The sequence below is a fragment of the Ranitomeya variabilis genome, chromosome 2 (assembly GCF_051348905.1).
Source record: "Ranitomeya variabilis isolate aRanVar5 chromosome 2, aRanVar5.hap1, whole genome shotgun sequence".
In the NCBI taxonomy this organism is placed as follows: Eukaryota; Metazoa; Chordata; class Amphibia; order Anura; family Dendrobatidae; genus Ranitomeya; species Ranitomeya variabilis.
In genome coordinates, this window is record NC_135233.1 from 212,908,735 (window position 1) to 212,934,289 (window position 25,555).

Here is a 25,555-nt window from a genome sequence, read left to right on the forward strand (position 1 = left end):
ACGCTTCTTTGGATTTTTATATACGGTAGTGAATTACCTTGCTATTTAGCTTGATACTTTATAAGAGAGGTTCATTATAGAAATATATTAGGTATTACAGCACTGTAGGCTTATGGTGGCTTCCTTACGGCTATGTAGTCCCTCTTTTAATGGAATCTGCACTTGTCTATTTATTTGTTGATTGATTCAGATGTTTATCTGGTTTTAACTTCTTGTGTTTAATAAACTATATTTTATTCAAATATATCACCTGTTTTGGAGTCTAATATTTAATAGATTTTCCAAAAAAAAGTGACACATGTATAATGTATTCGGTGGTATTTGTTCCCCTGGAAACGGGGCATTACACTGAGGGCAAACTTTTGTGAAGTAATATTAGGAGTGGCAAAATCTACAGTTTGGTACATCCTGATAAAGAAAAAAATGCACTGGTGAACTCATCAACGCAAAAAGACCTGGGCGCCCACAGAAGACAACATTGGTGGATGATCGCAGAATAATCTCCATGGTGAAGAGAAACCCCTTCACAACAGCCAACCAAGTGAACAACACTCTCCAGGAGGTCGGCGTATCAATATCCAAATCTTCCATAAAAAGAAGACCGCATGAAAGTAAATACAGAGGGTTCACTGCACAGTGCAAGCCACTCAAAAGCATGAAGAATATAAAGGCTAGACTGGACTTTGCTAAAAAAAAAATCTAAAAAAGCCAGCACAGTTCTGGAAGAACATTCTTTGGACAGATGAAACCAAGATCAACCTCTACCAGAATGATGGAAAAAGAAAAGTATGGCGAAGGAGTGGTACAGCTCATGATCCAAAGCATACCACATCATCTGTAAAACACAGCGGAGGCAGTGTGATGGCTTGGGAATGCATGGTTGCCAGTGGCACTGGGTCACTAGTATTTATTGATGATGTGACACAGGACAGAAGCAGCCGAATGAATTCTGAGGTATTCAGAGCCATACTGTGCTCAGATCCAGCCAAACTGATTGGTCGTCGTTTCATACTACAGATAGACAATGACCCAAAACATAAAGCCAAAGCAACCCAGGAGTTTATTAAAGCAAAGTAGTGGAATATTCTTGAATGGCCAAGTCAGTCACCTGATTCAACCCAATTGAGCATGCATTTCACTTGTTAAAGACTAAACTTCAGACAGAAAGGCCCACAAACAAACAGCAACTGAAAACCACCGCAGTGAAGGCCTGGCAGAGCATCAAAAAGGAGGAAACCTAGCGTCTGGTGATGTCCATGAGTTCAAGACTTCAGGCAGTCATTGCCAACAAAGGGTTTTCAACCAAGTACTAGAAATGAACATTTTATTTAAAATTATTTATTTAATCTGTCCAATTACTTTTGGTCCCTTAGAGGGAGACAGAGGGGAGGAGAGGGAGACAGAGGGGAGGAGAGGGAGACAGAGGGGAGGAGAGGGAGACAGAGGGGAGGAGAGGGAGACAGAGGGGAGGAGAGGGAGACAGAGGGGAGGAGAGGGAGACAGAGGGGAGGCGAGGGAGACAGAGGGGAGGCGAGGGAGACAGAGGGGAGGCGAGGGAGACAGAGGGGAGGCGAGGGAGACAGAGGGGAGGCGAGGGAGACAGAGGGGAGGCGAGGGAGACAGAGGGGAGGCGAGGGAGACAGAGGGGAGGCGAGGGAGACAGAGGGGAGGCGAGGGAGACAGAGAGGAGGCGAGGGAGACAGAGAGGAGGCGAGGGAGACAGACAGGGCCACCATCAGGGCATTACTGCCCTGACTGGCGTATGGGGCCCGGTGGCAGAGGGGGCCCGCATCGGACCTCGTCTCTTCTGCTCATCAGGCCTGGGCCCCAGTGGCAGGCTTCCATCGGTAACTGAACATGCGTCCGAGACGCAGTGGGCCCGCACTGCAATGGTTAAAGCCGCCAGCCAATCGGAGGCTGGCAGCTAACGTCAGCGCGCATCGCTGGCGTATGACGTCATTGTCATTCGCCGGTGAGTGCGCATTGAAATGCCGGGAGAGATCTTCGCTTTGCCACAGGAGCGCAGCAAGGTAAGAAGGTTTTTTTTATTTTTTTAACTAAAGCGGCAAGCCGCAATGTGGACCATGTGTCTCCATCCAGCCCGGCACAGAAGGGAGACAAGGGGGCAGAAGGGAGACAAGGGGGCGGAATGGAGACAAGGGGGCGGAATGGAGACAAGGGGGCGGAATGGAGACAAGGGGGCGGAATGGAGACAAGGGGGCAGAATGGAGACAAGGGGGCAGAATGGAGACAAGGGGGCAGAATGGAGACAAGGGGGCAGAATGGAGACAAGGGGGGCAGAATGGAGACAAGGGGGGCAGAATGGAGACAAGGGGGGCAGAATGGAGACAAGGGGGGCGGAATGGAGACAAGGGGGCGGAATGGAGACAAGGGGGCGGAATGGAGACAAGGGGGCGGAATGGAGACAAGGGGGCGGAATGGAGACAAGGGGGAGGAATGGAGACAAGGGGGAGGAATGGAGACAAGGGGGCGGAATGGAGACAAGGGGGCAGAATGGAGACAAGGGGGCAGAATGGAGACAAGGGGGCAGAATGGAGACAGGGGGCAGAATGGACACAAGGGGGGCAGAATGGAGACAAGGGGGGCAGAATGGAGACAAGGGGGGCAGAATGGAGACAAGGGGGGCAGAATGGAGACAAGGGGGGCAGAATGGAGACAAGGGGGGCAGAATGGAGACAAGGGGGGCAGAATGGAGACAAGGGGGGCAGAATGGAGACAAGGGGGGCAGAATGGAGACAAGGGGGCAGAATGGAGACAAGGGGGCAGAATGGAGACAAGGGGGCAGAATGGAGACAAGGGGGCAGAATGGAGACAGATCGGGCAGGAATATGGGGCAGGATGGAGGCATATGGGGCAGGATGGAGGCATATGGGGCAGGATCATGGGACAGATGGGGCAGTATGGATACGATGGAGACAGATGGGGCAGGATCATGGGAAAGATGGGGATATTATATGGGGCATGATGGGCATCACATGGGGGCAAGATGGGAGAACATATGGCTGGAGCCAGGAATGAGACACACGGGGGCCAGGATGGGGAATATTGTTACCATAGGGGCTAATAAAGGGATATTGTTACAGTAATGTATTTATTTTATTTTTTGAGGATACTGTTTTAAATGGGGGTGAGGCGGTCCTGTTACTGTGCAGACCAACACTGTCGCTTTTTTTCTTCATCTGGTGTAGTTTAGAATTTGGGAAAAAAATTAAAAGTAATGTGTTCTGCAAGCGGTGCTTTAGATAACTTATTTCCTGCAGAGACGAGCCCTGGCTGGATGAAGATTAAAAGCAAAGATGAAGGACTTCACCTAGAGGCGTCACTGGTGAGTCAGTGTGTTACACTGATGCTATACACTGAATACTATATACAGTGGTCCTGTGCACAATGTCACCAGTGATCACTGAATTACCTTTACATTATACACTATATACAGAGCTCCTGTGTATAATGTCACCGGTGATCACTGTATTACCTGTACACAGACACTGCATACTAAGTACAGATCTCCTGTGAATACTGGCACTTACGGTGATATTAGTATTGTGGGCCTTTTTTTTTTTTAATTACTGATCAGTATTGTAGTATTCAGTCACTATGTGGTGGTAATATGTTGTCCGGCCATGGAGTGGCGGTATTTGTTCCTTATATGTGCTATTATTTGGTCACTATGTGGTGGTAATATGTGGTCTGGTCATGGTGTGGTGGTATTTGTACCCTGTATGTGGTATTGGTCATTTTAAAAATTGAAAAATAAATAAAAATATACCTAAATTGTATTGGATACTTTAATAAATGTTAATAGGTTAGAGTAGGGTAGGGCCCGACCTTGTCGTGGTGGTGGCGGCTTTAAAAATCTTTTGACTGTGGACAGTTCAAGGGGTGGAGGCGGGGCTGGGGTGGAGCCTGGGCAGAGTCTCAAGGGGGCCCTGAAAATTTTGCCAGTATGGGGCCCCAAAATTCCTAGTGGCAGCCCTGGAGACAGAGGGAGAAGGAAAGGGAAATAGATGGAGAGGAAGATACATAGAAAGGAATACAAAGAATAGAGAGAGAGAGGAGAAAGGGAAATAGTGAAAAAACAGGAAGATAGATGGAGAAATAAAGTTTGGAATAAAGAGAAATATAGGGGGATAGATAAAAGCACAAGAAAGGGGACAGAGTAGGTAGTGAAATACATAGGAAATTGTGGTCCAAATAGGCAAACCGATCTTTGCCCATTAACGAGCGGCGATCGACTGTATACAAGTTGATCGGCGCTCATTTTCTGGCTTGTTTTCATAGACCCAAGATAAAAAATGTGAAAACAATGATCATTAAGATCTTTCTGTATTTGTATAGCAGCATGTTATCAGTAGCACATTCTCTGATTACACAAGGTAATGTGATGCCAAAAATGATGATTTTTATGGCGGCATAAACTATTCAATCACCTGATTAACGAGTGTTTTGCTTGTTCTTCCGTTATTACAGATAATCAGGATCAAGAGTTCCTACAAATGCTCATTTGCCAACTGCCGGTTCGGCTAAATGGACCTATAAGACCCTTATAGACATTAGCTGAACCTGATATCAGTGGGTTTAACTGACAATGTAATATTTTGGGGGGCCTCCTGATGATTGGGAATGTCCACATTTGGACTGCCGATCCTTTTGTTCTCAGAGATAAGCCGCAGCCAGGAGTTTAGCAGTGACACTCTCTCAAGGAGTTGGGAGAGATTGCTATCAGCCAAACGATCTATTGTGTATTGAGGGCTAAAAAGAAAGAAAGCAAAAACTGTGCTAGACAGACAGGCGCAGCCTTGAGAAAGAGGATACGATCACGTTTCTAAAGTAGGACGAGTGGCAAAAAATTCTAAGGTACTAATGCAAAACGTGAGCATCTGGTGGGTGACAAGGTTTTCTTTTTTTCCCAAAATGTTAACCAAGAAAACTAATAATTTACATTTGCAAAAACATGTCATTAAAATTTGTATAATTTGTTTTTTTTTTACTTGCAAATCAAAAATTGTGTCTTGACAAGGGAAGCCCAAATTTAGTGAATGGTGCACAAAATTACCGGTAGGTAGCCTTTATTGTATGCTTTTTTTTTCCCTTCTCAAGATGAATACAACGTTTCATATCCATTTACTATAAAAGGAGAGAAATTTTTTTTTTAAAGGAGGGCAGATCTTTTTTTAAACATTTCAGAAATCTATTACAATCAGAAGACTGGCCTAATGGATTTTGTTTTTGTTGGTATATTGTATATTTTGTCTGTATAATATAATAAACAAAAAAAATCAATTACAAAATGCTGAAACTTAATGTTTAACATAATCTCAAAACCATGCAAAATAAAGTTGAATTTTCCAATCCTAGCATCTTCCTTCCAGTAGCCATGTGTCTGTTTAGCTGCATGGAAGTTGGCAGGGCAGTTCACAAAGACAACGCTTCAGATGCATTGTTGCACTTAATTTATCCAGTAACACAGTCACGGGGTCATTAGTTCAACCTTTCATCAGCCGGATTATACATTGATGCCTACAATCTTTAGGAAGCCTATTCAGTTTAAAGGAAACTTCCAATTTTACTGGACATCTTTGTCGTCTATGATTTATTGGGGGCTTACAGCATTTTAATTCCAAAGAACATCTCAGCAAATGGAAAAGGTTTAATTAAAACTGTCCGGTGAACTCGAGACAAAAATGAGAGCGAAAAGGTAGAAACGTAACTTACAAAATATGATGATGCATTTGCATTGCTAACCCAAACGGTAAACAACATAATTGGTATCTCTTTAAAAAACTTCAATGATGCACCTTAGAGTGATGTATCTTACATGGGTTGATGACTCAGTTTTGCCAAAATTTTCAACTCAAGAATCCGGTAGAGGGACAGTGCCAGAATCTACCCTATTTTTTTTTTTTTTTTTCGATGCCAAATGCTACTGTAAATTCAGGTTTCTTTTTTTTGCAAGGTATTGGTGCCAATAGCATTCAGAATTAGGGTTAGTTAAGGTTGATGTAGGGTTATTCTGAATGGTAGAAGATGGTGGTAGGCTCAACCTCGGAGAAGTAGTGGTTGAAAAATTAACAGGAAGTTGGAGAAACATGCATAGGATGGAGACAGATCAAAAATAATCTAAGAAGCCAAATGCTACTGTAAATTCAAGTTTCTTTTTTTTGCAAGGTATTGGTGCCAATAGTCATCAGAATTAGGGTTAGTTAAGGTTGATATAGGGTTTTTCTGAATGGTAGTAGATGGTAAGCTCAATCTCGGAGAAGTAGTGGTTGAAAAATTAAACAGGAAGTTGGAGAAACATGTCTAGGATAGACACAGATCAAAAATAATCTAAGAAGTTGAAAGGAACCCAAAAACAAAAAGGGAAAAGAAAAAAAGATGGACCACATGATCTATTTTTCCAGTCACTGCCCCTCCTCTGTAAATGCACAAGAGGTGTGGGGTCAGCAGAGTTACTGGTTACAGTAAGAGCAGCTGAAAAGCTCCTTTCATTGAGGATTATGGTTGATTGATAAATCTGTCGACACACAATGGACAACTGGGCAGGTGGCTCAAAACAAGGGATAAAAAGGAAACGCTCCCGTGGTCAGGGTGGGCCAGATGTGACTGATCACAACTGTCTTCTGAAGCCCGTTATTACTGGTAATGACTAACTACTAGTTACTTATACACTACTACTTAGAAAGTTCTAATTCTGCTGAATAAACCTAAAAATCGGGTGAATTTATGGCTATGACATTATCAGCTAAACTCATCCTAAAGATTTAGGAAATTATGGCTGAAATAAAAATTTAGGAGCGCTAACCTTGAGAGATTACAAGTCTGAGGGAGGTGATTAGTATTCATGTACACATGTACATTGTCCGGAATGACAGAGACAATACAGACATTGATCTATAAGTGGGTATTCCATCCGCTTATTATAATATAATTTACAATAATTGTGGTACAAAGCACAATATATTATGCCGGATTTGACTCCTTTTGACCGCCCAGTAAAGTGTCAACATGAGAAGGATTTTAAGCTAATACTTTCTTTATCTTTCTACTTTGCACCAGATGTCAAACACAGAGAGCTTTGGGATAAGCAGAAGTGTATACAGATCAATAGGGGACCATCTTCACCTCTTTCCAAAATGACCAGTCAAGCTAAATTAGATTGGGAGATCACTTGGTTGCAAAGCGGACCTCTCCAATTAGGTTTTTCTCCAACATCTGCTGTCAGGTCAGGGGTGTGGATCCGAACACCACGGCTCCTGCCCCCGGCATATAAATTTCTACTTGATCCGCTATTAAAAGTTTTAAATGTCACTGTTCCTTTTGGAATTTTATCCACTGTTTTATCCACGTTCTGTACTGGAAGGCTTTTGAAATCTGATATATAAGAGAAGTTCAGCAATAAAGCGTAAACCTATATAAGAGCACTGGCGAATGGAGCATTCTCCGAGACCGCTCTGTACAAATCTTCATGGTCTGAAGACTAGAGAAATCTTTTATTTTAGAAGAATTCAGAATGATGTTCAGATTTATGAATTCTACTAAACCATAACTGTGTTCTAATTCTATACCAACTTAAAAGAGTGTGTTCATCTTTAGGAGCATCCTGAAGATCGATAATTTAGGCCAGTGGCATGGTCGCACTTCTACTCTTAACTGTCCGCTCTCCACTTGTACCGGCAGAGGTAGCTTTGCCTCTGCAGTAAGGGGACACTAAAGTTGGCCAGATTAAGCAATCTGACAGCTTCAGGGCAGCGCTTACAAGCTGTATAGCAAACAGCCTGTAAGAGCACGCTCTTTGCCTAGAAGACCGTATACTCTGAAGTGGTTGATAGTCTAAGCAACGAGCAATTATCTATAGAATTAAAAATAACTTCTTGATGTTGGAGGGGGTTTTTAAAGAGAGGTAAATTGAAAAGTTGCTTGTTTTAATCTATTAATGAACATCAGAAGAGACGTTATCAGCTATCCACAGGATACATTATAACTTGCAGATGAGTTGGAGGACCGCTCGCTGTTCTTTCCACCAAATCGGCAGAACGGGGCACTTTTATTCCTTTTAGAATGGAAAGGCAGTACACGTGCTTGACTGCTGCTGTAATTCTTACACTATGGGGCTGCCAAGAGAATGAATGTAATGGCAGTCTATCACGCACTGCAGATCCATTCTAAGGGCGGAATTGGACCACAATGCACGGACTGGCAGTGGATTTCTCGACCTGAACTTGATAGCTTCATAAAAATATATGAAGCGATTGCTCTTGCGTTGAGCGACCGACTGACAGGATGTGCATTCCGATCTCGGAATGATTTGTACGTACGTCTGAATGATCCCTACTGGGGATGAAAGTGTCCCGGTATGCCCAAATATGCCGATTAGTGATGAGTGCATGTTCTTGTTACTCAAGTTTGCCTAGGGTGGTCGGATATGCTCCGAGTATCGCGGATACTGGTGCGACATGTTCGAGGCCCTGTGCCCACAGGTTTCACGACTGTTAGAAAGCCACAAAACATGCAGGGATTGCCTGACATAGATAGACAACCACAAAACATGGGGGATTGCCCAACAGTCGCAAAACATGCGACAGCAGGAACTCGAACATGTCACATTGAAAACCCACGAAACTCTGTGAATACCCGAGCTCCCTAGGCAAACTCGAGTAACGAGAACTTGTGCTCATCAATAATGACAATCTTTGTAGGTCAGATCCTCGCCAATTTTTAACATACTACCTTTCTGGTAGATAGGTGATCACTTCCCTTCATCAGATAATGCCTTTAATGCATAAGTTTGAGTTGTGACTCTTCCTAGTAATTGCTTTTTACATCTTGATTTAATCAAGTCCTTTTCTGCTTTTGGCATTTCAGGATTTTCGACATAACAGATGAGGCGGTCACCCATAAACTTTTCAATCAACATATAACTGTCCGGAACCATTCATGAACATTCACTTCAGCTGGCCTTCTGTGGGAAGACAACGCGCCTCTGGGCCATGTGAAAGAATTTTTAAACAGTCTAAATAACTGCAATCTAGGACAAAGTCTTCAAATTCTATAACACATGGATGCCGGCCATAGTTAGTCCCATGCTTATTAGATGGTGCTTACATTTTTCCTTTATATATATTCTAAAGAATGATTTCTGATCTTATGGGATGGTGCAGACAATCACGACTGGTCATTGCCTGGCAATCCTCAAATTATTAATGTTTAATTTGAAGGGGTTGTCAATTCATTCGTGAATCACAGAGTGGTTACTAGCATCTGTAATGTGTGGATGAACCGGGCAGTTGATGTGTAATTTCCCTGCTGCACCGTCCGAGAGAAAAGTTGTCATTTTACGCGTCCATACAGCGATGAAAAGGCCATGTACGGTTGATTCACAAACTCTTGGAAGACGGACCACTCTCGGATAACTGAAAGCTAAATATTGCAAAATGAGTACAGCTCGGGTTTAACAGTAATATGAAAATGGCCTAATGCACAGACCGGAGGTCCTCCATAGTAAGGGCGGCCATATAAAATCGGAGCCAGATCGGACCGCAGTGCATGGACTGGCCGGCGGCTCTCCCCACCTAAGCGTGACAGCTCCATACAAGTACATGAACGCCTGGTCCACTCCCGTCTTACCCGCTATCTCTCAGATAACTCTCTTCTCAACCCTCTTCAATCTGGCTTCCCCTCTTTACACTCTACTGAAACTGCCCTCACTAAAGTCTCTAATGACCTACTAACAGCTAAATCTAATGGTCACTACTCCATGCTAATTCTATTGGATCTTTCCGCAGCATTCGACACTGTGGATCATCAGCTCCTCCTCACTATGCTCCGCTCCATCGGCATCAAGGACACCGTTCTCTCTTGGTTCTCCTCCTATCTCTCTGACCGATCCTTCACTGTATGTTTTGCTGGTTCCTCCTCCTCTCACCTTCCCCTTACTGTTGGGGTTCCTCAAGGATCAGTCCTAGGCCCCCTCCTCTTCTCTTTGTATACTGCCCCTATTGGACAAACAATCAGTAGATTTGGGTTCCAGTACCATCTCTATGCTGATGACACCCAATTATACACCTCTTCTCCTGCTTTCACTCCGACCTTCTTAGAAAACACCAGTGATTGTCTTACCGCTGTCTCTAACATCATGTCCTCCCTCTATCTGAAACTGAACCTGTCAAAAACTGAACTCCTCGTGTTCTCTCCCTCTACTAACCTACCTTTGCCTGACATTGCCATCTCCGTGTGCGGTTCAATCATTACTCCAAAGCAACATGCCCGCTGCCTTGGGGTCATCCTTGATTCCGAGCTTTCATTCACCCCCCACATCCGATCACTGGCTCGCTCTTCTTATCTGCATCTCAAAAACATTTCTAGAATTCGCCCTTTTCTTACTTTCGACTCTGCAAAAACTCTTACTGTTTCTCTTATTCATTCCCGTCTGGACTATTGTAACTCTCTACTAATCGGCCTCCCTCTTACCAAACTCTCCCCTCTCCAATCTGTCCTGAATGCTGCTGCCAGGATCATATTCCTCACCAACCGTTACACCGATGCCTCTACCTTGTGCCAGTCATTACACTGGCTACCCATCCACTCCAGAATCCAGTACAAAACTACTACCCTCATCCACAAAGCACTCCATGGCTCAGCACCACCCTACATCTCCTCTCTGGTCTCAGTCTACCACCCTACCCGTGCCCTCCGCTCCGCTAATGACCTCAGGTTAGCATCCTCAATAATCAGAACCTCCCACTCCTGTCTCCAAGACTTTACACGTGCTGCGCCGATTCTTTGGAATGCACTACCTAGGTTAATACGATTAATCCCCAATCCCCACAGTTTTAAGCGTGCCCTAAAAACGCATTTGTTCAGACTGGCCTACCGCCTCAACGCATTAACCTAACTATCCCTGTGTGGCCTATTAAAAATAGAAAAAAAACAAAACACAATCAGGTTCCTTGCATCGTGTTCTCATACACTTTATGCAGTTAATAGCCCTCTGTGTCTGTACTGCTACATACTTAGGGTACTGTCACACAGTGGCACTTTGATCGCTACGACGGTACGATCCGTGACGTTCCAGCGATATCCATACGATATCGCTGTGTCTGACACGCAGCAGCGATCAGGGACCCTGCTGAGAATCGTACGTCGTAGCAGATCGTTTGGAACTTTCTTTCGTCGCTGGATCTCCCGCTGTCATTGCTGAATCGTTGTGTGTAACAGCGATCCAGCGATGCGTTCGCTTGTAACCAGGGTAAACATCGGGTTACTAAGCGCAGGGCCGCGCTTAGTAACCCGATGTTTACCGTGGTTACCAGCGTAAAAGTAAAAAAAAAAAAAAACGTACATACTCACATTCCGGTGTCCTTCAGGTCCCTTGCCGTCTGCTTCCCGCTCTGATTGACTGCCGGCCGGAGCAGAGCACAGCGGTGACGTCACCGCTGTGATCTGCTTTGACTTTACGGCGGCACTCAGTCAGAGCGGAAGCAGACGGCAAGGGACCTGGAAGAACTCCGTAATGCGAGTATGTACGGTTTTTTTTTTTTTTACTTTTACGCTGGTAACCAGGGTAAACATCGGGTTACTAAGCGCGGCCCTGCGCTTAGTAACCCGATGTTTACCCTGGTTACCCGGGGACTTCGGCATCGACAGACAGCTCTCCAGCGACCACACAACGACTTTCCAACGATCACGGCCAGGTCGTATCGCTGGTCGTGATCGTTGGAAAGTTGCACTGTGTGACAGTACCCTTAGGCTGTTAACTGGTTCATGCAGCTTTACATGAACACCCGAGCCTTATACTATGGCTGGTCCAAATAACTAAAGCAATTGTTACCATCCACCTCTCGTGTCTCCCCTTTTCCTCATAGGTTGTAAGCTTGCGAGCAGGGCCCTCATTCCTCCTGGTATCTATTTTGAACTGTGATTTCTGTTATGCTGTAATGTCTATTGTCTGTACAAGTCCCCTCTATAAGTTGTAAAGCGCTGCGGAATATGTTGGCGCTATATAAATAAAAATTATTATTATTATTATTACATGAAGAAGGCACGCTCAGGTTGGGAGAGCCGCTGGCCAGTCCCTGAATTCCGATCCAATCTCTGACCAATTTATAGGCCCTAAAGAGTCACATAGTAGCTGCTTTCTGCCCTTGAAACAATTAACAAAAAAAAGGACATGTCCACAAAATCCCACCATGTTATAAAGTCCACCATAAACATTTGAGAAACGTTTTCGGGAATGGATGACCACCTAATCTTTATAGGCGCCTCATTAATCTCTTTTGACAAATAATACCAAAAGGAAAAAAAAGGAAATTAAATGATGAGTCGGGAAGTGGTTTCCTCTCCCCATTAGACATACATCAACGCTCACCAATGTACGGTCGGCCATCTATTAACCCAGAATGCATAAATTAGGCTCTTGATAAAGAAAAAACAAGAACACACTTTTAGACACCTTTCTCATTCTATAAAGAACAAAGGTAATCCCTACGTGTTGTGGCTGTCAATCAGCGACGAGGCACAGAGCCGCGGGAACTCGAACATAGTATTCGAGCACGACGGAGACACTCAATTAGCACCCGAGCATGCCCGGATAACGTCTTATCCGAGAACGAGCGCCCATCTCTAGTAGTCACATTTTTTAAAAATTATGAATCTGTGACAATTCCACACAATTAAAGGGATATTGAAATTTTGCAGAGTAAAAACTTAGAATAGGTCAATTTCTGAGCGGTGGGGACCCCCAATAATGCAGAGGCCGAGGGGCCATCCCGCTAGTTACAGGGACCCGACTGCCCAGAACCCAGATGTTGCCACTACTTCAATAGGGTTAAATCCTGATGACTATCCAATGACAAAGAAAAATAAAAAAAAAAGATCTGACCTTGCCCCTGCTCTCAAGTGTAAAGTTACAGTGCTTTTAGAGAAACTGTAAACTATACTGAAGTATTCCCAGCTTATCTCAGGATTACTGGGCCACATCATTGTGGACATTCCTGCTTACTCCTACACCACCAACAAAAGCCCAGATAGTAAACATGATCTGCAGCATTACTTATTTCTCGCAGCTTGCCAGCTTCCGCCTGACACCCAACATGAATCACTGACTTACCAGCCTGTTCATTCTCCTCGGGAAAGTCCTTATAAAATCCTAGAAAATAAGATGGGAGAACCGCATTAGTGACAACACTGCACAGAGGCAGGGGAAGTAAACTCAGGATACAAGGGACTTTCCATTGCAGAAGGATTCATTATTTTTTGAGAAAAGTAATATTAAAAAATAAATAAAAATGTAATTCGGCCATCAAAATTCACTCCTGAAGATTATATTCATGGAATATTTTACTTGTATTTTCAACAGTTCGTATTCTAGAGGCAACATTAGGACTGTTTGCCAAATCTGAATTCACAACACCACTGGTGCCCATATAGAGATGTCAGTCCTGCAAAGGAAATGGACCTGGGGGTGTCAGGAAATAAAAAAATAACACGTCTTCAGTAGCAACACTCCTCCGTATTTGGGACTTTTCATTCAGAGAAAGTGGGGCGGCAGGAGGTTTCACCTCATGTAATAAATAGGGTGAAGTATAAAACAAATCCACATCAATATATGGCGCAAAATAAACTTTTTGTACATGTACAACGTGACTTTCAGGTGGTGGCCATGCGTACAAGAGAGGGGTCGATTTCGGACTTATCCAGAAATATGCAAAGGCACTTAAATTTAACCTTTAGGGAACATTACCATTAGCCAAGTTCCAGACACCTTCCTTGCTCGCCTCCCTTTGCTCACCTTCCCTGCTCATCTTCCCTGCACACCTCCCTTGCAAACCTACTTTGCACACTTCCCTTGCGCGCCTCCCTGGCGCGCCTCCCTGGCGCGCCTCCCTGGCACGCCTCCCTGGCACGCCTCCCTGGCACACCTTCCAGTATAAGTTCCGTACACATTTTTGATTGGTGAGACATCTTTAAGAGTCAGAATACAAATACATGACATATTGGGCTGTGTGTGTATTTCACTCCGACGTATGATTAATGATCTATGGATGTTACACCCGAACCCCTGCAGACAGTGTGCACCATATGGGTACTGTGGGTGGCAAAATGCTCAGCGTTACTCTCTTCCATCTGCTCCGCTCTCGTGCCATCCACAGGTTTGCAACAAGAGTAGGCAAAATGGAAAAGAACATAAAACAATTTTTGTACTGAAATTTGCAACAATGGAAACACAAACCTGCATAAAGACTGTGGACACAAAACAATGTATACTTTCAATCAAAGTTTTAAGCAAAGAATCAGCTACATTTTTCTAAAAATGTTACAGCAAAAAAAAAAAAAAGGTTAGTTAACACAAAGTATATATATTTTTTCATAATGGATGCCCAAAAAATACAAACCGGTCAGGAACCGACTAGTGCAGACAACTGTATTATCGGAGCATCAGACCGCACTTGGAGCATTGCTAGGTAGGGTGCTTTCACATTGCGTTCAGTGGCCCCATCGGGGGTCTGAAATCCCCTGCAAAATGGGGTCCAGACCTATGCGCCAATCTATGCATCAATTTCATCTACGCCTCTAGTAGGCGTACAATCCCAAAAAAAGTGCACAGCGGAGCTCACGTTTGCTTTTCCGTCACCATTACCATCTATGACCCCGTAGGCGTATGCGTTCGGACCCCGTTTTGGAGGGGATTTCGGACGTATGCCTTGACAGGACACAGAACGCAATGAGAAAGCACCTTAGTATATCGGGTTGTGCACATGTTCGACTTTTTCCTCTAGCAGAGTCTGTCCATAAAAAAAAAAAAACAGATCGCAGCATGTCCGAGTTTGAACCGATATTTGCATCGCACTCGGCCATAACAGTCAATGCGGGCATGAGAAAAAAATAAAAATAAAACAGAATGCACTCGGATGACATCTGAGTGCAGTCCGATTTTTATAGTGACAGAATGGATTTTTTTTTTCTCATCTGAGAAAATCAATTCAACCTCTGATCAAAGCATAAATCATACTGAGAATATGGTATATGGTTGTGTGAACCTTGCTTCACAAGAATGAGGTGGTCCAGGTCTGGTATGAGGAGGTGGTGTTCACACACAACCAAGTCACCAATATTTTCTTATAAGAAATTACAGAAAGAAATGTATCACGTTTTATGATGATATTCTCCACCCGAGGCTTTCGGCTATTCTCACGCTTTACCCTCATAAAATGTTGCTTGATCAGATTTGCAACATCACAAAAGGTCATCATCATCGGAACCCGTTTTATGTAAACCGTGAAAATGGATACACCCCACACAAGATACATGGCATCGATTCTATACCTTGTGAAACCCAAGAGGTAATGTTTGAAATCCCACTAGCTAATAAAAATTAATACATTTAAAAAAAAAAAGAAAAGAAAAACAAAGTAAGACAATGTGAACACGTTGCTTTTTTAGGTGGATTTTTTAGGACCACGAGTGCAGACAACACGGGAACAGCTTCGGCATGTGAGTGAGTATAGGCTTTATTATTATATGGGGGCCAAATTTTTTTTATCAAGTCCTAGTAGTGATCAACCCCTCTAAAGATGTATTGTGCACATATATCTAATGGGATGCAAATCTGTTTTTTTTTGTTTTTGTTTTTTTTTTTTAACAATACCATAGCATGCATTTATCATTTGCATATTTTTTAAGCAAATTCTCTTTTTTTTTTTTCATCCTGTGATATTCGCTAACGTTTTTCGCACCGAATTCATAAAAACAATGCTGGAATTTTGAGCAAAATTAAAAATGCTTTTAGTACAAAAAAAAAAAAAAATCTTAAAAATTATGTACATTAGTTTTCACATAAAAATAAAAATAAAATACAGCAGAAACCTTATTCCAGGATGGGACTGGAGTGAGAGTTGCCCAAAAAAATATTGAAACATTTGAAAAAAAAAAAAAAAGTCTCATCTAATGAATTAGTGTAGAAACCTATAGATAAGCAAAATTGTCAAAGTCAAATCGTGAAATAAAAAAAAATAAATAAACAAAATAGTGCAAAACAGAGAGAGTAAGGCACAAATAATTACGCCACCAATAAAAGCGCAAATTACTCCCCAAAAAATTGGAGAAACAACAATGATGAATTGGGGCCAAAGTTTTGAAAAGTTTTAATTTGTCGAAATTTGATATTCACAGAAAAGGGTTTTTGAGACTATTTACCAACGGATACACTACGTAATAAAAATATATATTTGACAGTAAAGTCTGATCCTTTCAAAAATGTGCAAGAATATTTTTGATATATTTCCAGTCCTCTTAAGGTACCTTCACACTAAACGATTTACCAACGATCACGACCAGCTATACGACCTGGCCGTGATCGTTGGTAAGTCGTTGTGTGGTCGCTGGGGAGCTGTCACACAGACAGCTCTCCAGCGACCAACGATGCCAAAGTCCCCAGGTAACCAGGGTAAACATTGGGTTACTAAGCGCAGGGCCGCGCTTAGTAACCCGATGTTTACCCTGGTTACCATTGTAAATGTAAAAAAAAAAAAACCAGTACATACTCACCTTCTGCTGTCTGTCACACGTCCCCCGCCGTCTACTTCCCGCACTGACTGTGAGTGCCAGCCGGCCGTAAAGCACAGCACAGCGGTGACGTCACCGCTGTGCTCTGCTTTTACTTTACGGCCGGCGCTCACAGTCAGTGCGGGAAGCAGACGGCCAGGGACCTGACGGACATCAGAAGGTGAGTATGTACTGGTTTTTTTTTTTACATTTACAATGGTAACCAGGGTAAACATCGGGTTACTAAGCGCGGCCCTGCGCTTAGTAACCCAATGTTTACCCTGGTTACCTGGGGACTTTGGCATCGTTGGTCGCTGGAGAGCTGTCTGTGTGACAGCTCTCCAGCGACCACACAGCGACGCTGCAGCGATCGGCATCGTTGTCGATATCGCTGCAGCGTCGCTTATGTGACGGTACCTTTAGACTGACTGTCCTATCACTGAGATAGGAGATGACAGTTGGTGCTTTCAAAATTTAATGGAGAGGGAGGAGCTAAAGTCAGACAGTTCCATAGAACTTTATGAGCACAAACTGTCATGTCTCATCTCACTCTGTAGCAAAAAAAAAAAAAAGGAAGACTTTACCTGTGAATTGAGTTTTGAGAATGAATAATCCAAGGAGAGAAAGAAGTGATAAAATATATGACATGACTTGTTTTCACATTTACTACTTATTTATGAATAGAGAAGAGCTCAAACAACTCTTTAAGGACGCCTGATCTGGATCAAGGATGTCCATGTAATCCATTGGCTTACCGATTCCTCCATAAATACCGTATGTGTTGTTTTTTTTCTTCACCTGATGTAAATGTCGCTGTTTTCCTGAATCCGGCATTGTTTTTCTCTTGTTTCTGTGCCTCTCCGTTCCCGAGATATGGCCCCCTCTTCCCTGTATGTAATTCTAGTCTTGTTTAACCAAGTGGGTGTGTTCCTCAGCGCTACTATCTGGGCGTCTTCTAGAGATCCACACCCAGTTGGCTAAAAAGACTAGATATGTGCATAGAGAAGAAGCAGCTATATCTCAGGAATGGAGAGAGAACAAAAGAAAAATGGCGCCGGATTCAGGAGAACAGCGGCATTTTAAAAAATATATACATTTACATCAAGTGACCTGTCCTCTTTAAGGGATCTTATACCCACACAGACAGCTGTCAGAATTACTCTACCTTTACAAATGCATTTAGTAGTTCTTAAAAAAAAAAAGTATCCCTTTACCTAAACTGTTCTACTGCGCTCTTTTGTTTTTGTGCCTCAGAAGGGAAAGCAGAGTAATAACTCATCCATAGTAAATCAATATACTTCTATTGATTAACTTAATCTAACATAGGGGAAAGGGGGAGGAGGGCCGGATAGCGAGAGGAAGGGCGCCTCCAATTTAGGCAATGATCACATTTAAGAAGGATTTGCTTGAAAGGCTACAACATTAAATAAATGGCCACGGTCGTCTCCTGGATTGATACTAAGACATAAGACAAGGGTTAAATGTGTAGCAATAATGCAATGAGCCATCATATTCCTGGCCAGCATCAGGGACTGAGCACCGGTCCTATTTGATGTGACGTCACCGGCCAACGCTCATCTCCTGATAAAAAAAAGTTCCCCAATTGAGACCTCCCGCTCTATGAGTTGGAGCAGAAATTGGCTACAAAGAACATCTCTTGTTCTGGATTACTTGGCACTACAAGGATAGCCATTTGATTGAATGGGAATCTGTCAGCAGGTTATGTAATATGAGATGTAGGGGCAGAGACCCTGATTCAAGTGATGTATCACTTACCGGGCTAATTTCTGTTATTTTGATAAAATCATTTTTTTTCTGCTCCAAATGTATCAGTTGTCTGAATGCTGAGCTATGTATAACCCCACCCACACCACTGATTGGCAGCTTTCTGTGTACATAGGAAGAAAGCTGCCAATCAGTGATGGGGCGGGGTTGGACTACCTGGCAGCATGTTTGCTAGTCCTCTAGTGATAATCTCCTGCTGATAAAACAGTGATTTTACCAAAACTAGAGCAAGCAGCCCAGTAAGTGACACATCACTGAAATCAGGGTCTCAGTCTCTACAGCATGCTGCTCTCAGATTAGGTGGCAAAAAAAAACTGGTGACAAATTCCCTTTAAGAACACTGTAAGTAGCCAAATTGCTGTAGGGTAACCCAACTTACTGCCACGGTCGATGGTGATATTTGGCAATAAGATGATCGATTCGACTAAAATAAAAATCAGTTGAGATGTTTAATCAATTTATCCAACTAAATGTATCCCTGTTGGGAGCCATGCCATAGTCCTCGCCATTAAAAAAGAAAAAAAAAAAAAGAAAATCATGCCATGTAATTACATTTAACATGGCAAGGAGGGGGGGTCTTTACATCTGTGGCCAATCTAGAAGGAAGGATACTTAACAACAACAGATTTTGGCATAAAGTGCAAAAGATAAAAACAGATTGATAGTAGCAAGAGTCAAACTAATCTCCTTGTTGAAAAACTAATCTCACTATTGAACAAGTTTTCAGGAAAATCCCCCGCGTTCCGCTGAGGTCCACTATCTTGCAAGCCCCTCACTTTGTGGCTATTGTTAAAAAAAATAAAATCCCCTCCATTGGCTGCAACACAAAGAGAATTAGGTGCATGGCCAAGATGCCTGGAAAGGAGAGAACGGCGTGGAAATCTTATTGTATTCTTTGTCGCCCTCCTACAGCTGGAACGTGCTGTGTTCGCAAACAGTAAGGTCTCCGCTTACAAGGAAGTCTCCTCGCTGGATAGCGGCATTATACAAACATCTGGCAGAAGCGAGGCCATGGAGTCTCTGCATTCATGCAACGAGGAGCAGGACACCCACAAGCAATGATAATCCCGTGCCAATGTCTAATTTATTCAGATAGTGAAAGAAAAAGGAAAAAGTCATCGATATAAAGTTCTAGTTGATCTCTGGAATCATGACATTATAAATACGATAATTCGGGACTGCATGAATAGCAATTCCCTAACATTAATCAGTAATTACCAGAAACACTCCACTAATGGAGTGCCACGAGGTTTCCAGTAGGTTTGGGAATAATAGTCCAAATTGTATCATCATGTAATGGAACCAATAATGGTGATCAACTGCATCAAAAGCCATTCAAAAATGGACCCAAATGGGGCCGACATATCCTATAAAGGCGCCTAGAAATGAACACGGTCTAAACCCACTGATTTCGAATGGATCGACCTTCTGATGTACCATATATGGGGGACTCCCAACAGATGATGGTGGGAAGAGACAACCAGTTCAACAACCAATCTTTTTGTTTTCCAAGGAGACAAGCTGCTTGAAGGAGTCTGAACGGCTTTCTCATTCCTCCTCATGTATATTCGAAAGTCATGGGGGAGAGCGGTCTTCTCAATGAACGGTCCAGGCCAAAACGTCGACAGCCATCCTTGCTGACTGTCAGTCGTGTATGGGGCAGTCAGCAAGGATGGCTGTCGGTGAACTTTCATGTGTTTTCAATGGTGCCGGAGGACAACGCTATGTATTATCAGGTCCAAATGTATTTATTGGACTGAACCAGAAACAAGTTTCATCCCAACATGAAAGAGTGAGCAGTAGAGTACAATCAACCAAATGGCAAAAGTGGATACATCAAACTTAAGGCCCCCATACCATCCAGATCGCCGTTGGACGATAATTCAGCCAACAGCCATAGCAGCCGTGCCTCCGATCCCAAGTACCACTCGTTCAACCAAGTCCTCCTGTGTTGTCGACCGTCGGGAGAACAATTCAATAGGCAGTACGAAATTGGACATGCGTGACCGACATCTCCCTCGACCATGAGTTGGCCGGTGCCCCCATACACGATAGATTGTAAGATGAATCCGTTGATATTGGAGGATTCAGCAGACATTTGTCTAAAGCAGTGTTTCTCAACTCCAGTCCTCAAGACCCCACAACATGTCATGTTTTCAGGATTTCCTTAGTATTGCACAGGTGATAATTTCATCACCTGCTCAAGCATTAATTCCATCGCCTATGGAATACTAAGGAAATCCTGAAAACATGACCTGTTGTGGGGTCTTGAGGACTGGAGTTGAGAAACACTGGTCTAAAGTATAAGGGGGGCTACAGTCTGTGGTGTCATCACATTTATAAAACATAGCCGTAGGTCTCCATTCACCCAACTGAGGGACACGGAGTCCTTTTGGCTCCTGGGGTGAAGAGCATTGGCATACAAATAGTGAGTCACCGCAAAATATTTTTTTCTCTTAACATTTTGATCAAAGACCAACATATGCTGCTTTACGTTTGTAGTGTAGCATCTTCTGAAGGAACATGTCAGGAAACGTGTCACATGTATACCCGATACATCGAAAAGTGGCAAGATGACAACAGGGTCTTACAAAGCATAGTGCACCACACCCCACTGAGCAGGAAAACAAAATACATGTACACTAAATAGACAACACTATTTTAAAAGGGTCCGTCCAGGATAAAAAAAAAAAACATACTGCTTTCTTCTAAAAAGAAAAAAAAAAAAGCACTGCTACATACATATAACTGCTAGATAGAGGTGGAGAGGTTTACAGTAAGGCAGATTAGCTCATTTTCCTAATCTTGGGCTACCACTTTAGGCTGGGTTCCCATTTTGCATATTTTGTTTCCAAAAAATTCTAATCTGAAATGCGCAGCATTTCTACATCTAAAATCGACACATTTTTCTTTCTATTTTATGCATTTTTTGTTATTTCAGAAACGCAATGAAGAAATGCAACAAAACAAATGCCAGGCTAGAGATTTAGTCTTTGGATTGAAATCAATGGGGCAAATCTACGCACATAAAAAAGGTGCAACATATGTAAATAAAATTGCAACAAAAAACTTTCTGCTCCAAGAAAAAAATAAAATGCAGCATGAAGAGGAGATTAAATTGAAACTGTAAAATGCGGTGGATTTGTAAAATCCATACCAAAACTGCAACGTGTGAACTTAGCCTTACTAAATTATCTCATTATGTTGTCGAAGAATTATGGGCTACTGTTCCAAAAGAAAATGATCACGCGTCATAACCTCGTTAAACAATAAAAAATAAAATGAGAACTTTTTATCAAGGAAACCCTATAGCTGACTTCCACTGTCATAAAAGCATCCAACAACATCGAAAAAACTCAATGGAGAGTTATTATTAGTAGACGTCTGTAGAGTGGCTCTATACCGGAAACACGCAAAAACCCCTCACACGGCACAAGTCCTCGTCCTACAAAAGTGTGACCACATCAACAAAGGAGACAAAGCCACAAAATAAAAAAAATTTATAAAATAACACCGTTGACTCCACAATCCGACTACGAAGAAACTGGGATTGAGCCATCAAGCCACCCAAGACAAAATAAAAGAAAGGGCATCCGTTGCCCCAACCTGCCTCTCCCAAATTTTGCACTTGGTTATTTTGGGTGACAAATAAATAGGTTTATACTTTATCGAGAAATTAAAAGTAACATTAACCTCACCGATCATCATCTTGGCAGCTCCGTGGGTGTCATCATTGTGCTGTCCTCAGCAGCTCAGTCCTGAAATCCCATCCGAACAATATCAATGTGCATTGTGAGTTTAGCCGGTCGCCCGGGCACGCTTCCAGCTCCACCCACGCATCTGTAGCACTCCTGACCCTGACACACGCCAGTCTGATAATACACCCCCCTCCAGTCAATGGAACAAATGCTAATTACCAAAGGGAGCAGGGAGGAGCACCTGTCCGTCACGCTACTCCAGAGCTTATACAATACGAGTACGGTTATTAGAAGATAGACCGCCATACCTGTTGATAAAATATGGCATGCTTATTTCTAGATTTCTTGGATAAAGCAAAACGCTAATGAGAGCAGACAATTATTGGGGCCATAAATCACAGTCCGAGGGGGGTTACCAACTTCTGAATTTCTGACCTTTTGCAGCCCCATATTGATTAATATAACGAGCGAGTCCATAACTGCATTTATGGGAGAATAGGCAAAAGGAAGAGATTGAGATCTCGAAAACACCCATGTCAGAGGACCCATTGTTACACTTGTCTTACATCAGGTATGATGTCGTATGTGATGATTGGGTGTCGGAGATTAGGAAAAAAGAAAATGGGGGTCGTACACGACTGTATTTAAACAAGTACATGAAAAATGGCAGCTGTATCATCAGGGTTTGGTCAGTGTGCCATCTGCGTTTCCGTTTTTACCACCATTGTTCTCCACGGATGGATAAAGAAGAATTACATATCTTCTCAATGTTAAATACAAACTGCACACGGATGCCACAAGTGTGCTGTTCATGTTCTTCACGTACCCATAGACTTGTATTGGCACTTTTCACCCGTGATGCTGGAAAAAAAAACGGACATGGATAGGTGTGTGTTGTATCCGTGAAAAAAAATATGGATAGAACACAGATGTCAAAATGAGGCTTCATGGGTGTTGTATTAAACATTTTACATATCCATCCTCATTCATTTAGTTAGGGCATTTAGGGTACTTAGACACGATCTGCTCAAACCACAGGTTTTTTTTGCAGTGATTTTGATGAAATCAATGTAAATTGTCAAATAAAAAAACTGGTGCAAAAATAATGTATCATTTTGTAGTAAACAATGACTTGAATGAAAGTGTGAATGTACCATAATTATAGTCTGTGCAGGAAAGGAGCGGGTTGTTCCATAGTTGGCTAATGGCAAGTTCTTGCCTAAAATTTTTGACTATTTTGCCAATGGGTGTAGAAATTTATAATATTAAGGATATGCTTTCACAGCGTCTTAAATCAGCATTTTTTTTTTTTTTTTTAACTGGACTGCACCTAAAAATGCCTTCAACTTTAGTTCAACCAGGATGATATGAACATGTATTCGATATATAAATATTAGTGAGGAGTGAACGTGCTGGGATAAGGCATTATCCGATCGTGCTCGGGTGCTAACCGAGTGACTTTGGCTTGCTCGAAAAACATGTTTTGAGTCCCCGCGGCTGCGCGTCTCGCGGTTGTTAGATAGGCACTACACAAGCCTAACAAACAGCCTGCATGTGTTGTGGTTGCGGAACAGCCGCGAGACATGTAACTGCAGGGACTCGAACATATTTTTCGAGAACGCCGAAGACGCTCGGTTAGCACCCGAGCATGTTCCAATAACACCTTATCTCAGCGTGTTTGCTCATCACCACTGAATATCGGTACGCCATTTATTTCTAAGATTTATTTTTCCAATGTGTCCGAAATGAACTTTCAAATAGAAAGACAAAAGTCCTGTGCAACTCCACAAATAATTCTTGAGACCAACCTACGAAAAGCTCTAACAGATGGCCAAGGATACGCATGAAGAGTCCGGGCACACTTATGAGATACTTGAGACACTTTAGACTACTGCCTAAACAGACTCATTTGGGACAAAAACAAATGAAACAAAAGAAAAGATACGAGCCACCCATGGCGGAATTCCAACCTGTGGATATTAATGACCGGCCACCATCTGTAATGTCACGCGGCATATTGCTCCAGCAGATATGTAATAAAAACCTGGGGTGATTGAATTACTGTAAACTAATTTGGAAGTATTCACACAACCTGATAGTTGTGTGTGTATTTCTGATTGCATTTTTTTCCCCCACCAAGGCAAGGAACAGTTCCCAGAGACTATATTCACACTGAGGTGCTGAGCTTGGGAGTGAGCTGCACAGGAGACTTGTCGGATAAGCCAGCTCCCGGTGACTTCTCCCCACCCGCTGCTAGTGACTCATAGGTCTCTCCTTATTCTTGCCCAGGGAACTCGCACCGGTCAATCAAGCGCAGTGGGCAGGTAGAAGTCACCGGGAACCGGCTTGACCGACTTGTCTCGGTCCCAAGCTCAACACCTGTATGTGAATATAGTCTCCGACACTGATAACAGGTCTGCTTTTAATAAACCTCAAGGTTTTTGAACGCCTCAAAAAAAAACCAAAAAAACTCAGTGTATAGTACTGTTCCGTGCGCTAGTTTCTTTGAACCGCCGCAGTGTTTCATAGTCAAATCTGGCTGAAATCATACAGCCGATGTCTGATACATGCCACTCAGGTTTCCTTTAAAAATAAACACCTTTCGTTGGGGCACCGTAGCAGCAACGGCTGTTCCTCTATTTCCAGCAGGTCATGTGACACTGTGACCGCTGACTGACTGCAGCAGTCCCGTGCTCCAACAATGTCACGGGACCCGCCAGGGTTAGCAGTGCCGACATGCAGCTGGAAGGGCAATGTTGGAGAAGGCAAGACCTTCTTTTGTAATAATCACTGCCTGGCTGGATGCTAGTAGTGGAATCTGTCTTGTAGGCTTTGGTGATCGTCAAGCGCGGAATGGCTACATCCTCCTGCATCGGGACTGTTGTGCCTCTCTACATGTGCAGTGCTTGCAAGCTCTTTTCTATTGAGATTGTAAGCGCTGCTTTGAACCTGTCCAGGATTGCTGGAGCACGTTACCACCACCTACAGTGGTGGTCAATCTTCTGGCAGTGAGCTGTTAACAAAAGTGTCAATATCCATCGAATAACAGCAAATTTTAATTAGCAGTAAATTGCCCATTTTATATATTTTTTTACAAGAACTACCTAACAGTATCCATCTATGAAGGTGGGAATAATAAAGGCTTCTATGCACATTAGAATACTGTCAGCTGAGCGTGCAGATATCAACAAGTTCAGCAGATGGTCAAATGTTTAGGGGGTCGCCTGATGGTCGAGAGAGATGTTGATCGGGCATGTCCGATTTCTAACTGGCGATCGCATTGTTTTCAGGGAGATAAGTCGCCAGACGACAAGTCATCTGGCGGCTTTCTCATAGAGAACACAGAAGGGTTCAGCCGAATGTGTGCTCCTGTATATGGGAGAGTCGGCGGAAATGGCTGTTGATTGAATGGATCAGCTGAGGCATTACTTGGCCAACGGCCATCTACAGTAATGTCTATGGCTAAGTCAAAGCAAGACGGAATACCAACACAGAGAGGAGACAGGTTA

General features: G+C 43.0%; 1 protein-coding gene across 3 annotated transcripts in view; it reads right to left on the reverse strand.

Annotated features, from left to right (window-relative positions):
* Positions 1 to 25,555, reverse strand: part of NR6A1 (nuclear receptor subfamily 6 group A member 1) — a 336,676-nt gene that overhangs the window by 273,472 nt on the left and 37,649 nt on the right. For 2 of the 3 annotated variants that reach the window (XM_077283566.1, XM_077283568.1), the window contains exon 2: positions 13,130 to 13,168. The exons of the other annotated variant lie outside the window; for it this stretch is intronic. In XM_077283566.1, the coding sequence (XP_077139681.1) occupies positions 13,130 to 13,168 (39 nt within the window). The remainder of the gene's footprint in view (positions 1 to 13,129; positions 13,169 to 25,555) is intronic. 3 annotated transcript variants of the gene reach the window in all.